This window comes from Dendroctonus ponderosae, unplaced genomic scaffold (genome assembly GCF_020466585.1).
Source record: "Dendroctonus ponderosae isolate FM_Combo_2020 unplaced genomic scaffold, Dpon_F_20191213v2 Dpon_F_20191213_2, whole genome shotgun sequence".
NCBI classification, from domain to species: domain Eukaryota; kingdom Metazoa; phylum Arthropoda; class Insecta; order Coleoptera; family Curculionidae; genus Dendroctonus; species Dendroctonus ponderosae.
In genome coordinates, this window is record NW_026018165.1 from 3,113,151 (window position 1) to 3,126,540 (window position 13,390).

General features: G+C 32.3%; 1 protein-coding gene across 1 annotated transcript in view; it reads left to right on the forward strand.

Annotated features, from left to right (window-relative positions):
• LOC109536954 (xanthine dehydrogenase) overlaps positions 1–13,267 on the forward strand; it is a 15,781-nt gene extending 2,514 nt beyond the window's left edge. The window contains exons 4-24 of the mRNA XM_019903442.2: positions 1,173–1,386; positions 1,449–1,638; positions 2,067–2,200; positions 2,638–2,864; positions 3,140–3,242; positions 3,446–3,576; positions 3,731–4,021; positions 4,801–4,969; positions 5,219–5,337; positions 5,465–5,771; positions 5,836–6,022; positions 6,969–7,127; positions 7,180–7,400; positions 7,458–7,648; positions 7,706–7,864; positions 10,369–10,497; positions 11,166–11,296; positions 11,461–11,651; positions 12,274–12,435; positions 12,596–12,709; positions 12,907–13,267. Of these exons, the coding sequence (XP_019759001.2) occupies positions 1,173–1,386; positions 1,449–1,638; positions 2,067–2,200; positions 2,638–2,864; positions 3,140–3,242; positions 3,446–3,576; positions 3,731–4,021; positions 4,801–4,969; positions 5,219–5,337; positions 5,465–5,771; positions 5,836–6,022; positions 6,969–7,127; positions 7,180–7,400; positions 7,458–7,648; positions 7,706–7,864; positions 10,369–10,497; positions 11,166–11,296; positions 11,461–11,651; positions 12,274–12,435; positions 12,596–12,709; positions 12,907–12,974 (3,597 nt within the window). The 3' untranslated portion in view covers positions 12,975–13,267. The remainder of the gene's footprint in view (positions 1–1,172; positions 1,387–1,448; positions 1,639–2,066; positions 2,201–2,637; positions 2,865–3,139; positions 3,243–3,445; positions 3,577–3,730; positions 4,022–4,800; positions 4,970–5,218; positions 5,338–5,464; positions 5,772–5,835; positions 6,023–6,968; positions 7,128–7,179; positions 7,401–7,457; positions 7,649–7,705; positions 7,865–10,368; positions 10,498–11,165; positions 11,297–11,460; positions 11,652–12,273; positions 12,436–12,595; positions 12,710–12,906) is intronic.
• The last annotated feature ends 123 nt before the right edge of the window (positions 13,268–13,390 follow it).

Sequence of the window (13,390 nt, forward strand, 5' to 3'; positions counted from 1 at the left end):
CGTCGGACAATTCATAAAATAATACTTTTTAAAAATCAAACGGTTTAGCCGCAAACTTTCGTGCCGTATAGCGTGAATAACCCTGTATAAAAAAAATTTCAGATTGTTTTCGCAATAAAAATGCTTGTGGTATACTTGATAACGCAATGCGATGGTTTCTGGTATTTTTTAAATACATAATGATGAATAAAAAGAATAAAATGAAGAAGCAAATCTAAAGCTTCTGAAATAATACACATATATGTAGTTAATGTTCAAGTTAATCCGGAAACAGTTTCACAAAACAGCAGTTACTATTTCCATAATTATATCAAACAATCCAAACCGAGCGTAAAATGTATCTCTACAAAACACGAAGAATATAACTTTTATTACGTGGCGCTCATAATTAAACTTTCGTAAACTCCACCATTTTTTTTTCTCAACAATAAAGCCATTTTACGTTGCATTAACTGCTTGTAGAATAAATGTTGACCAATATAAAAACTAGATAAAGCGAATATAACATGTTGGATCTCATAAACCCAGTTGATCGCTGAAAATAGCGCAAAATGAACTCGAACACGAACAACACTGAGAATGTCATTTTATGACCTTATCATTAAGGCGTTAGCAGAAAATAGGTGGAATTGCTAATAACATACTAGCAAATCATGCAAGTTTTAAAGAAATGCTTGGTAAATTATAATAAAATTATATTGCAAACTATTATCAGATGGGTCAATATTGAAACAAAATTTTATTCCAACTAGATAAAACAGTCAATTTCATAGTTATTAAAGTACCAAAGACGATAACAACGAAAAAGGGCCCTAGTTTGATAATATACAATCTGACGACTTCTGGCCTGAATAAATTCAAAATCGAACGTGGGCGGTTAGCACATTATATGGAGCTTTTAGCGTTTTAAGCTCTTGAGAACTTGTATGCAGTTCAGACCTATTCGAGAAATTTTCTTCAAATCGAAAAACTTTTTAAGGCTTTTACATCTAAAACTCATATAACCAGGCAAATAAAATTGACTCAAACAGGAAGCACGATCTCAAGAAATGATAGTACCCAAAGCATCAAAAACATTTGATGCAATTATGCATAAGGAGCGAAACAACAGATTAACCGAGATCATAATTTGATTGTTTGATCTTATTTATTAAATTATTTGCATATTTTAGTGCTTAATATCATTGCTTTCATGCCAAGGATGGCACATTTATACGATAGAAGGAATAGGTGATTCCGACCAGAGACATGTTATACAGGAGAGATTAATTAAATTTAATGGAAGTCAATGCGGATTCTGTACTCCTGGAATGATAATGAATATGTATGCTCTACAACAAAGCGATTTCGAATTGAGTATGGCTGATGTTGAAAACTCATTCGGTGGTAAAGCTATCGGCTTTCAATTTTAATTTATTCAATACATTTTTTTCTCTCTTATATACTAGGCAATATTTGTCGCTGTACTGGGTATAGGCCAATCCTGTCAGCTTTTAAATCTCTATGTAAAGACGCGACTCCAGATCTGAAAGCATGCATTCGAGACATAGAAGATCTTAGCACAGATAATGATTTCAATTGCAGATCTAAGAATAATGAAGATCGAAATGAGATGAAATCTTCGCGAGGTGTTGAGGTGTAAGTTAATTAATATAACGAACAAAAGAAAACAAATATAGCACTATGTAATATGGTGTAAAGTTCATTTTGAGGCTTTGACAAAACTCAGCAAAGGCTGAAGTTTAGAAAGTTATATTAATTATTGCAATAAAGAGTTACTAGTTTAATTAATTCATAAAGGAAATATTGAGTAACTAATGTGGTATTGTAATGAGCGCAAAAATGTCGACTATAGTATCAAGCAAATATTGAAATATTTGATTTTCGTAATATTTAATTTATATTTCTATGCACTATCTAATTTTACAATAATAAGGTTTGCAAAACTAATTTCCGTTTAATAAAAATGTGAGCGTTTTTCCAAAAATGTTTTTGAATAAAAAATCCCGAAACATGCATATGTTATGTATTTATATCTAGTATAAACATAAATAATTCGTTTCCAGAAAGCCACCATTCCACTTTATGTTCCCGAGGGAGACCTGGATTAGGGTGTATGAGTTTAATGATCTACTACGAGTTATGAAAACTTTTAATGGCCCTCGAATTTGTACACTGGTAGCAGGAAATACGGCTAAAGGTCAGTTCAACCGGTAGGCGGTGAAAGTTGTAAAAAGTTTGGCAAATCTCTAGCGAGAATTGATGGGAATTAATATGCCAGAGTTACTTTGGAGTTTATTAAATTTGGTTTCGACGGGTGTGGACGTGGTTCGTGTTTCTTTTTAATCAAACGCGTACAAAAAGTTATTCAGTTTTGATTTCCACCCGCTGATCTTGGAGGGAAAAAATAACTTCGTACTTATTAAACCTTCCGCCATATTATTGAAGTATTATTTATTCGAATGATTTCTGCCTGATAAAATTATCCACCCCATTATTAGGCAGATTGTAGCACATCAAATTTACAGTAATGGCGGTTGTGCTCCGGACCATGAAAATCAATGTTATCCTTAGAAACCAACCAACTCGTTTGAGTCCATTCCATAAAGTTTAACAACAGTTTTTACTCAATTTTAGGGGTCTATAAACATAAAATTGTGGCTAATGTATACGTAGACATCTCGGTTATTGGAAAACTACGAGGGCATAAAATTAATGAAAACTTTTTGGCTCTTGGAGCTAATGTCACCCTTACAGATACTGCAAAGATATTTGAAAGAGAATCGGCGAAAAATGAACAATTTACATACTTGAAAGCCGTAGCTGAACATACTCAGCTGATAGCAACAGTGCCAATACGAAATGTAAGAAGTATTTGCCAATTTATTTAAACTGTACAAGTATCCTTTAAGAGCTTTTGTCGTTTCAATTAAAAAAATGTGTAATGATTTTTAAGACGATTTTTAAGATGATGCAATATAACTAAAACCAAACTAGCTTTTTATGAAATTCAATGAAACCAGATCTGGAATCGGTTTACACATTTCGTCAATAACACACAAAAGTAAAGTAAATTTTCATATTGTCAAATCTGTATAAGCGGATTTCCACTTTATATAATCGCTGTGCCATATTCCAGATTGGAACACTAGCAGGAAACCTAATGATTAAACATAACCATCGAGAATTTCCCTCAGATATATTTTTAGTGCTTGAAACTTGCAATGCAACGCTGGATATTGGTAAGTAGACTAGAAAATTATGGTAATTTTTGGAAAACGACAGAGGCGCCACCGAAATTGACATGAAAAGAATTGATTTGATAACTAGTTTTCGGTTTATTTCTGTTTTAATGTATCGCTAAAGGAAATACAAATCCTGACATAGTTGCGTGCGAAGTTTTGCTTCAAAATGTATAGCTCAATCTCTTTGTATTCTATTCTAGTTGATATTGAAGGCAACAAGCACCTGACTAGCCCACAGCAATTTCTAAAGCTGGATATGTCAAATAAAGTGATTCGAAAAATTTTGTTTCCAAAACTAAGCAACATGGAATATAAATATGGTAGCTATAAGGTAAAGGATAAAGACTTAAAAACCATAACAATACTGAAAAAAATTAAAAGTGTAGTTAAATGGCCAATTAATATTTATTTATAATCTTAGAATGTTTTGTCTTTTCCTTACTCCCCGTTTATTTTGAGCTTTTATTCCATTGCAAATATTCCAGATAATGCCACGGCATCAAAATGCTCACGCGTTGCAAAACGCCGGATTCCTTTTTCATTTCGAGCAAGAAAATAATAAACTTCGATCAGCGAGGATAGTTTATGGTCATGTTAACAAAAAGTTTGTTCACGCCTCAAAAACTGAACAATTCCTATCGGGAAAGTATATTTTCGATAATGGCGTTTTACAATCAGCGTTGAAGGTATTGGATGGAGAATTGGAGTGTGAAACTATTCTTCCGGAGGCACGACCAGACTTTAGGAAAGGATTAGCTATTTCGCTGTTTTACAAGGTTTGTTTGTTGTTGACTGATTGTTTTGAATCACGCGACCGATAAATAGAGAGAGGAAGAAACATGGAAAGCATTTACAAGAGGAGGCCGTAGATATAATTTGGTTATATGGCTAAAGAATCGCACCAGAATCTGCAAAGTTCCACAGTGTGAAAGTCAAGAAATACAAAAACTACCTAAAGTAGCATGATAATACGCGCACGTGTGATACGAAATAAATTCTCTAGTTATAAATTCTTATATTTTTGTTAAAAAAACGTTTATTAATTAAAGCTGTTACTGAAACAATTCAGCTGATACGTGACTTACAAACCATGCATTTTTTCTCTCAGAACACATTGATTGCAAATGCAGTTTTTTTTTAATTAGGATTTTATATAAACGTTTGAAAAACAGAACAAATTCTAGACGTTTACTAAAATATTAATACTTGGAATATAAAATCTTAAAAGCAAAAATGCATTAGCGCATTAATCAGCCGAAGATTCGAAAATTGCTAAAACTTCTTTGGTAAACAACATGACTGAACGAGTCGAAAGTTAGTTACAAAACTTCGGAAATGGATTGTATTAAGCCTACCTAAAGCCCACTTTAACCCCTACTGTTTTAGGTAAATCATAATATTCTTACAGTAATGTATTATTAAAATACAAATCAAAGACATAATTTTGAAAAATACATAAAAACTAGCAATGTTTGTTCGCATTTCAAACAAACCTTTGCTAGAAACGCAAAATCGGTCCTCCAAGAAACTAAATAATGTTTTATCCACATTTCAGTTTATTCTGAATATTGCGCCAAAAAAATGTGTTTCTCTCCCTAACCTAACTGGTGGATTGATGCTAAATAGACCAATTTCAAAAGCCGCTCAGGAATATGATACAAAAGAATGCATTTATCCTTTAGCTAGAGGCATTGCCAAAATCGAAGCGAAATATCAAGTAACTGGTGAGTAAATGTGTGGAGCATTCAAATCAAAAATAAAGGTGATCATAAGTATATTCAAAAGAGATAGACTTTCGAGGCCATTCCTTGAAACAAGTGGGTTTTTCGGGTTACCCCGAAAAACCCACTTGTTTCATAAGTATATTAGCACTCTTTAATGTCCATGTTCATAAAATTTGAAAAATAAATACAACTAATATATTTTTACCATACTTTTGAAATACATATAGCAGTTATAAATATATATTTTAGGAGAAGCTGAATACATTATGGATAAGCCGAATTATCCAAACCAACTTTACGCATCATTCGTAACAACAAAAGCCCGACCCAAAACTAAAATCCTCAATCTAGATGCCACAAAAGCCCTGGTAAGTGCTGTTATTAGACGCTTTCTAAAGAACTATGGAGTTATTCACGCTTCTTACTTTGCAATTAAAACAACAGAAACAACCTTAGATTCCTTCAAAGTTCGCCTTCATATAGCTGCTGTTTCAGAAAATTCCTGGCGTTGTGGCATTTTTTGACAAAGACTCAATACCGGGTAGAAATACCTTTACTCCATTAGAAATGGGACTGTTCTCCAGCGAGGAGAAATTATTTTGTTCTGATTCCATCGAATATTATTACCAGCCAGTCGGAATTATTGTTGCAATAACACACGATTTAGCCCAATCCGCTAGTGAAATGGTAGAAATTCGGTATGGAGCATCTGCAAAAAATGCTATTCTTTCGATCAACGATGCGTTAGAAAATGGCCAAAATAGAGTATCAAAAATCAGAGCTGTCAATACAGGTGCAGAAGGTAAGAAAGTGTAGGAGAGGCGCGAAAAAGTGGGAAAAAACTTGAAAGTTTCACGTTTCCCTAGAGCAAAAAGAGGAGACTAAGGAAATAACGGGAACATTCAGATTATCGGGGCAATATCATTATCACATGGAAACTCAATGTTGTAGTGCTGTTCCAAAAGAAGATGGGATCAATTTGTATCCTTCGAGCCAGTGGATCGACTTATCACAATGCGCGGCAGCCGCTGTGTTGAATATTCCGGCTAATAAGTACGTCATGAAACTTTAATAATCAATAGATTTAATTTTCATTAAAAACAAAGCCAAATATGTAATTTTTATTTAAAAAAGTTAGTAATATCACTATTCATTTCATTCATAAAAACCATTCAGAAAAACATACATATATTAAAGCAGATATAAATTAAAATTACATTAATAACGTCAGCGCTGGGTTTACTTATGGAAAGGTTTACTTCCAATGTTTTCATTTCAGTAACGCAATTTTTTTAGTTCCATTAACTGAAAATTACTTTTTGTAATAGCTTGAATATTTTAGAAAATGTGGGTTTATTTAATTATCGCAAAATAAACAATACACATGTGTTTGTAGTCAATGCCCCTATTGTTAACTGGAAACGATATTCGCATTTTGCAGTAAAATATAAATTCATAAATTATATTATTTTTGCCTCTCGTGTCACATTCGCATATTTTGTTCCCATTTTGTTGGAATACATACCATTCATTACGGGTAAAGCCATTAAAAATAAATTTACTATAATTCATAGTCCCACAAAAAGACACTGTTTACCGAAGCGTTTTGAAAAAAACAGTTGATTTGATAAAATGTGTAATAGAAACCAATTAAATTTGGTTGACATTATTTATTCAAGCAACATTATAGGGAACAAAAGCTAGGAATAATTGAAAACTAAACTAGAAATAACATAACCCCAGCGCAAAAAATTAACAGATGCAATGATTAAATTGTCAAAACATAAAAGAGCAATTTGGTAGTAACAAAGCCTAAAGTCATTTTCGAATTCCCAATTCCTGTATATCAGTTTTTAACTAAGTTAAGTGACCAAATAATAGTGTTTCCACTGCAATTAAACCAACTAAAAAATGAAACCACAAATTAAAAATTAAAGAGTCCAGAAACATTAACTATTAACCTGATGGTTGAAGAAAATGGAAAACATTTTTTTTCCAGGATCGACATATCAGTAAAACGGCTTGGAGGTGGCTTCGGAGCAAAGATAATTAGGAATAGCTTGATTTCAAGTTCAACTGCTTTGGCATGCTATTTACTAAAACAACCTGTTAAGATGTGGCTTCCATTGGAAAGCAATATGAATATTATAGGGAAGCGGTAAATAAAAACCCAATATCTCGGCGTTTGAATAAATCATTCTCTTTAACAGATATCCAGTACACAGTAAATACAAAGTTTGGGTAAATGATGAAGGGATTATTCAAAGTTTTGAAAACAACATTTATTTTGATCACGGTAATGCTAATAATGAGAATGTTGTTGAAGAATTCTTCGACATCTATTTTAAAACTTACAACACTAAGCTATGGAGAGCAGATTTTTGCGTCGTTCATACTGATAATCCTACAACATGTTACACCAGAGCACCGGGTAATTGGACGGAACTTTAAACTAAATTCAAAAACAGTCAGGTTATTTTTTATGCAGGATCAGCTGAAGCGCTAGCTATGGTTGAAGCAGTGATGGAACATACAGCCATGGAACTAGAAATGGATCCTTTAGAATTTAGATTGAAAAATCTGAATAAGGACGACTCAAAATTGATAGAGCACATTAATGACTTGCTTCAATGGGCTCAAATATATGAGCGAAAGTCCACAATACTGGAATTTAATAAAGTAAGTTGAAAATAAACGAGTGGGAATAATATAAAATACTTTCTCACTAATTTTTAGAATAACAGATGGAGAAAAAAAGGAATTTCTGTTGTCCCAATGACATATCCCTTTCACCTGATGCTTGGCTATGGAATTTTAGTATCCATATATCACATTGATGGATCAGTAGCCATTGCACATGGAGGAGTAGAAATAGGACAAGGAATAAACACCAAAGTAAGAAATGGAAAAATAAATTTGACAAATTTTGATAAATTTTTCTCTGAGAACCCATAATTCCGGACAAGCTAACCAAAAATGTGTTATCCCAAAATCCATTAAAAAAATAAAATGTTAACTAACCAGCAAAATTGAACTTCACCAATTAAAAAGTAGCGATCGCTAAGCTGAAAGCTGGCGATACAAAATATTACTAGTAAGAAAATCTTTACAGCAAACGTTTCAACTTTTAAGAGCCTGTTAGAACCTTGGATCAACAGCAAACTTTCGTGAAAATGAGAAACTAAAAGGTCAGTTTGTCACTTTAAGAATGAGGTCGAAAAGTTCTTCAATGTGAAACATTAGATGCTGCTAAACGGTAATTTGCCATTTAGCTGGAAGTTGTGTATTTGGTATCAAGTGAACAAATGTAAAATACACATTTAGACAAAGCAATGAGATAATTTTTGAAATGCGTAAAGTGCTAGCGGGAAATAAAATATTGACTTTTACTTTAACTAAAAAGCTAAAAATGACTAAACCAACACTTCAATAACCAGCTTAAATAAAGATTTAAAATAATGAATATTCAATGGAGAAAATATCTTCAGGTCTTTAGTAAAAATAAATTGTAGAATTTGTACATTTTATAGATTTTCAGACCGACAGAAATTAAAATTTTAAATTGGATTTTTCACTTTGCTGTCTCAGCTCAATAATGTCGTGAGCGTATTCAAATAAACAATGCAGCATGCAACCTATATGCTGATTTTTCTATTATTAGCCTTAGAATAAAAGAGAATATAAGGAATGTCAGCCATGCAATTTAAGCTCAGTTAAACTGTATTTCACGCGGAATGAGAGAAAGTAGGAGAATTTCCCGCATAGTCTTGTAAAGCTTATAGACGGTTTTCCCGTTTTAAACTTTTAATACTCAAATTTACATTAATATAAAGTACGGTGCAAAGCAGATTACGCAATAATAATGATTAATTTAAATAATATGAAAAGCGGATAATTTAAATATTGTAAGGAATTTCATAGAACGTCAGATGATACCTGTATCGAAAAGTTAAGGCTTTGTTTCAAGCAAATTGCAATGAAAACTTCCTTGTTGAATTTCACATTTATTTGTAAATACTTCAAATCGATGATGGCTTAATTAAATTTGTTTGATTTTTGTGTGTAAACTTGTTGGCTTCAAATATACAGGGTTGCTCATTAGTGTGTCAAAGTGCGATATCTCAGTAAATATGAACTTTAGAAGAAAATACTTCCTACAAAAGTTTTTGATTGGATTAAAATTACTCTTCAGTATCCGGGGTGGGTCATAAACGTGTGGTAGTTACCAATTATGGTTTTTTTAATTCGAATTTTCAAATCGGTCTTGTGGACCTCTAAGAGGACTAAACAAACTACGTGCTGACATATGTTAATTTACGAAAAGTTTCCAATAAACCGCCCAATGAGCAACTAAAATTGCATGTTTGTTAATCTCAATAACTTGGTTATTTCATATGAAACCCCCAATTTCTTTTCAAATTTTGGATTTATCGTGAACGTTTAAAGCTAGTTTATATAGGGTGTGGTAATCTTTAAACTTACCGTTTCTAAGTTATTCGGCAAAATTTATAAAATAGCTTAATTTTTGCTTGAATCAAGTCAACTGGGCACATGTCGACCATCAAAAGATGCATTCAATAAAAAACTTAATATTATAAATATATCATTCAATATATTTAAATAAAATTATTTTTATGTGACCCCATAGAAAAAAATCAAATTTTCTGTCTGCCGATCTACCTGCCCAATAAACGGGAGCGCCACGGCCTATCCATCTCCAAATTTTAAATTTAAATAGTGTCTCACATTCAAGGCAAAGTGTGCAGGGGCACCGTCATGCTGTAGCTACATATTTTGTAAGTAAAAGTTCAGGAAAACCATTTCGCAAAAAATACAAATGTGCTGCACCATTCAAGTATCCGTGAAAAAATGTGGCCCAAATCTAAAGTCACACATAATACTACCTCAAACATTTACAGTCACTGTCGCTGAGTATTAACTGACCTCATTAATTTTGAGTAAAACTCTGAGTGAAAATTGACTCGTCAGAAAATAATACATTTTGGCAAAAGTTAGGTGTTGCTCGTTCCATTTCCAAGCCCTATTGGCAAAATGTTCTCCTAATCTCCAAATCCGTAAGTTTTTCAGATAAAATTTTCAAAATAAATTTACATTAGAATTTCGAAATTCGAATTAGACGATAAATCCGAAAAGCGCAAATAAAGGGAGTTATTTTAAACCCATTTAAAAAACCATAGTTGGTTACTACCACACGTTTATAACGCACCTTATATATTGATATTGACCTTTATACTTGAAAATGATTTTAAAATTCGCATCTCAGAAACACGAAAAACCTTCGCGGGAGACATTTTCTTCTAAAATTCATATTTACTGAGATATCGCGCTTTGGCGCACTAATGAGCAACCCTGTATAAATTACATATTTATGTTTTCAGGTGGTTGAAGTGTGTGCCTATAAACTAGGAATATCGGTTGATCAAATCACAGTAAAACCTAGTAACAATTTAATAGCACCAAACGCATCAATGACCGGCGCTAGTTTAACCAGCGAAGCAGTTTGTTGGGTATCAGAATTTATTTCGTTAATATTCACACGTTCCAAATATTGGGGAAAGAGAGTAAAAAACTAAAAATGTTAATGCAAAACTAGCATATTCAAGTATTGATAAGCAGAAAATAAATAATTGGTTAAACGATCCTTGTGAGATATGCGGATTCTTACTGACAACAAAGAATTATTTTTAAATTCTATCAATTATTATTTAGAAATAAATGTTATTACAAATCTTCTGGGATAATTTATAAAGATAGTGACTCAGACCTCGACCTGAAAAACGTTTTTTTACGAAATGAAATGTATTCAAACCTTGAAAAAAGAGCATCTAAAATATATGTATTTACCAAATAGGGTAATAAGGGCATACAGCCCATCGATAAATCATAGAAATGTGTATGCATTGAAAAATACGGGCTACAAATTTCAAACAGCGTTTTGTGTGTTGACAAGGCTCGTTAAATATTCTCATTTTACACGCTTTTTGACGATTCACGTTCATTTAATGTTTAACGTTTTGCTCAATTTACTTAGATGCATCCACTGCCCAATATGACTGTTTCAATAAAATTTTTATTATAATTTTTTTGAATAATTCTTTTAAAAGCTGGTCGTTGCAACGAACATTAAAGACCTAACTTCACAAACAAGTATACAATTAGCAAAAAACAATTTTAGGGAGTTATAAAGGCTTGTGACACGCTGCTGAAAAGAATAGAGCCCATGAAAAAAATGTTTTCAAATGCATCATGGCGGGAACTGATTCAAAAGTGTCATCAGGAGTTTATAAATTTATGTGCAACTTCTATGTGAGTTTTTTTTTACTTTAATCAATTTAAACTGTTCTATTCTATTTTCATTGCCGTACATAAAAATGTAATTAAGGCGGAACTAAAAGTTAACACTTAATTTACTATTGCTTCTGAAGAGTTTTAAACATTTACATTAGTCAGACAAACCGACATTTGTTTAGGTGCCAAGGAGCGAAGGAAGAAGATTTGCAGCCTTACAATGTTTACGGAGTATGTGCATCGGAAATTGAACTCGATGTTCTTACTGGCCAATATCAAATTACAAGAGTAGATCTATTGGAAGATGTTGGTGACAGTATGAATCCTGGAATCGATATAGGGCAGGTGGAAGGTGCTTTTGCAATGGGTTTAGGTAAAAATCAAATTTCCGGAGCAAAAAGTTGTTCAAACTATAAAAATTTGCAAGAGAGCAGGACGCAATCTAATCCTTAAAAATGAGTACTGTCCAAACCAGAATATAAAAAATAGTTTATGTTATTAAGTTTAAACATTTTACATTCCGAAATGCAATGAAACAGTTGCATAAGAAAATGTCTGTGAATTCATAAAAGTTCGCCAAATATGAGGCGAAACTTTGGCACAACTTTAATTAATTGCTGTGCTTGTGTTTTAAATGTTAAAAGTCGTAGATAAGTAGGATGCACTATCTTTTGCATCAAAAAGTATAATAGTGATCAGTCATTAAACATCCCGTAAGTCAATTGAACATAAAAACGCCATTGTTTTCGTCGCCAAAAAAAGTTTTTCCAACAAGTTTTGATACTCGCCTTGTTTAGTCTACCTTTTTGTTTCGAATATTACTTAGAGACGAACGTTACCTTCTAGTGACTGACTATCCGAGCACGTGGCTCGCATTCATTTTAGTTAAGACAACTGCTTAGTGTAGCTTTTTAGGGTGGTTTGCGTAAATTGAGTTAAGCAATTATTTGCTAAAGATCTAGCTGCGGCACCAAAAAGGTTTCATTTAATTCTAGGATACTTTTGTACCGAACAAATTATCACCGATGAAGATGGGAAAATTTTGACTAACCGAACATGGAATTACAAACCTCCAGGTGCCAAGGATATTCCAATCGATTTTCGTATAAAATTTCCTAAGAAAATTCCGAATAAAGTTGGTGTGCTTAAATCAAAAGGTATGATCTTGCACTGGAGAAGCATCAATCTTCTTAAGGCACCAGAGGAATATTTTAAATAAAATTGAAAAATGAATCACAGAATGGTCGATTTGTTTTTAATTTAAATGTTGATTTTTTATTTATTGTAAAACAGTAAAACATTGCATACAATCCGCAGCTGTAGGTGAGCCACCCTTCTGTCTAGCTGTTTCAGTACCATTAGCGATTAGGCACGCTGTAGCTTCTGGAAGAACCGAATTTGCCCCGACATTAAATAAATGGTATCCAATTGGTAAGTATGTCTAATCTGTTTTCCGTTTAACTTCAATTAATTGCCACCTTCTGTTAATTATATTAACGTAATGCATGCTCATGAAATATTTCGAAATTTGCAACATATTTCATAAACATTAATCTTTTTGTCGTTTTTTATGTTCTTAGTCTGACGTAAAACAGTACGAAATACAATCCTATTTTTATTCCTTTTAGATGGAGCTTCAACTGTAGAAAATACGTATTTAAATTGTCAACATGGCATTATTTCATACAACTTATAGTCAACTAGTTTATATGTAAATAGTAATGAAATTGTTTAAAATGTATAGTAAAATTGCAATGTTCAACAAATGCGTTTAGTTCTTTATCTATCAGCTAGTGAAAGTATTTTTTAAGTCCTGTGTATTTTGATTTCTTACTCTTCTAGTTTTTCAGTTATATTTTAATATTTTATAGTAGATATAATACATATTTTAAATTGGGAAAAGTACTTCTTCCCAAGCTTAATCTAACGAACATGTAAAACAACGTTTTCGATTAAAAGTGCATTAATTTCTATTAAGTTATATTTTATTTCTGTTAAAAGTAAATTTTTAAATATCTGTTTCCACATATGCACTTCAATAATGAATTTGTAAAATCTTCAAAATGTATTTAACAATAAGTGACCTTAGATAGAGAAAATACTTTAAGTTGC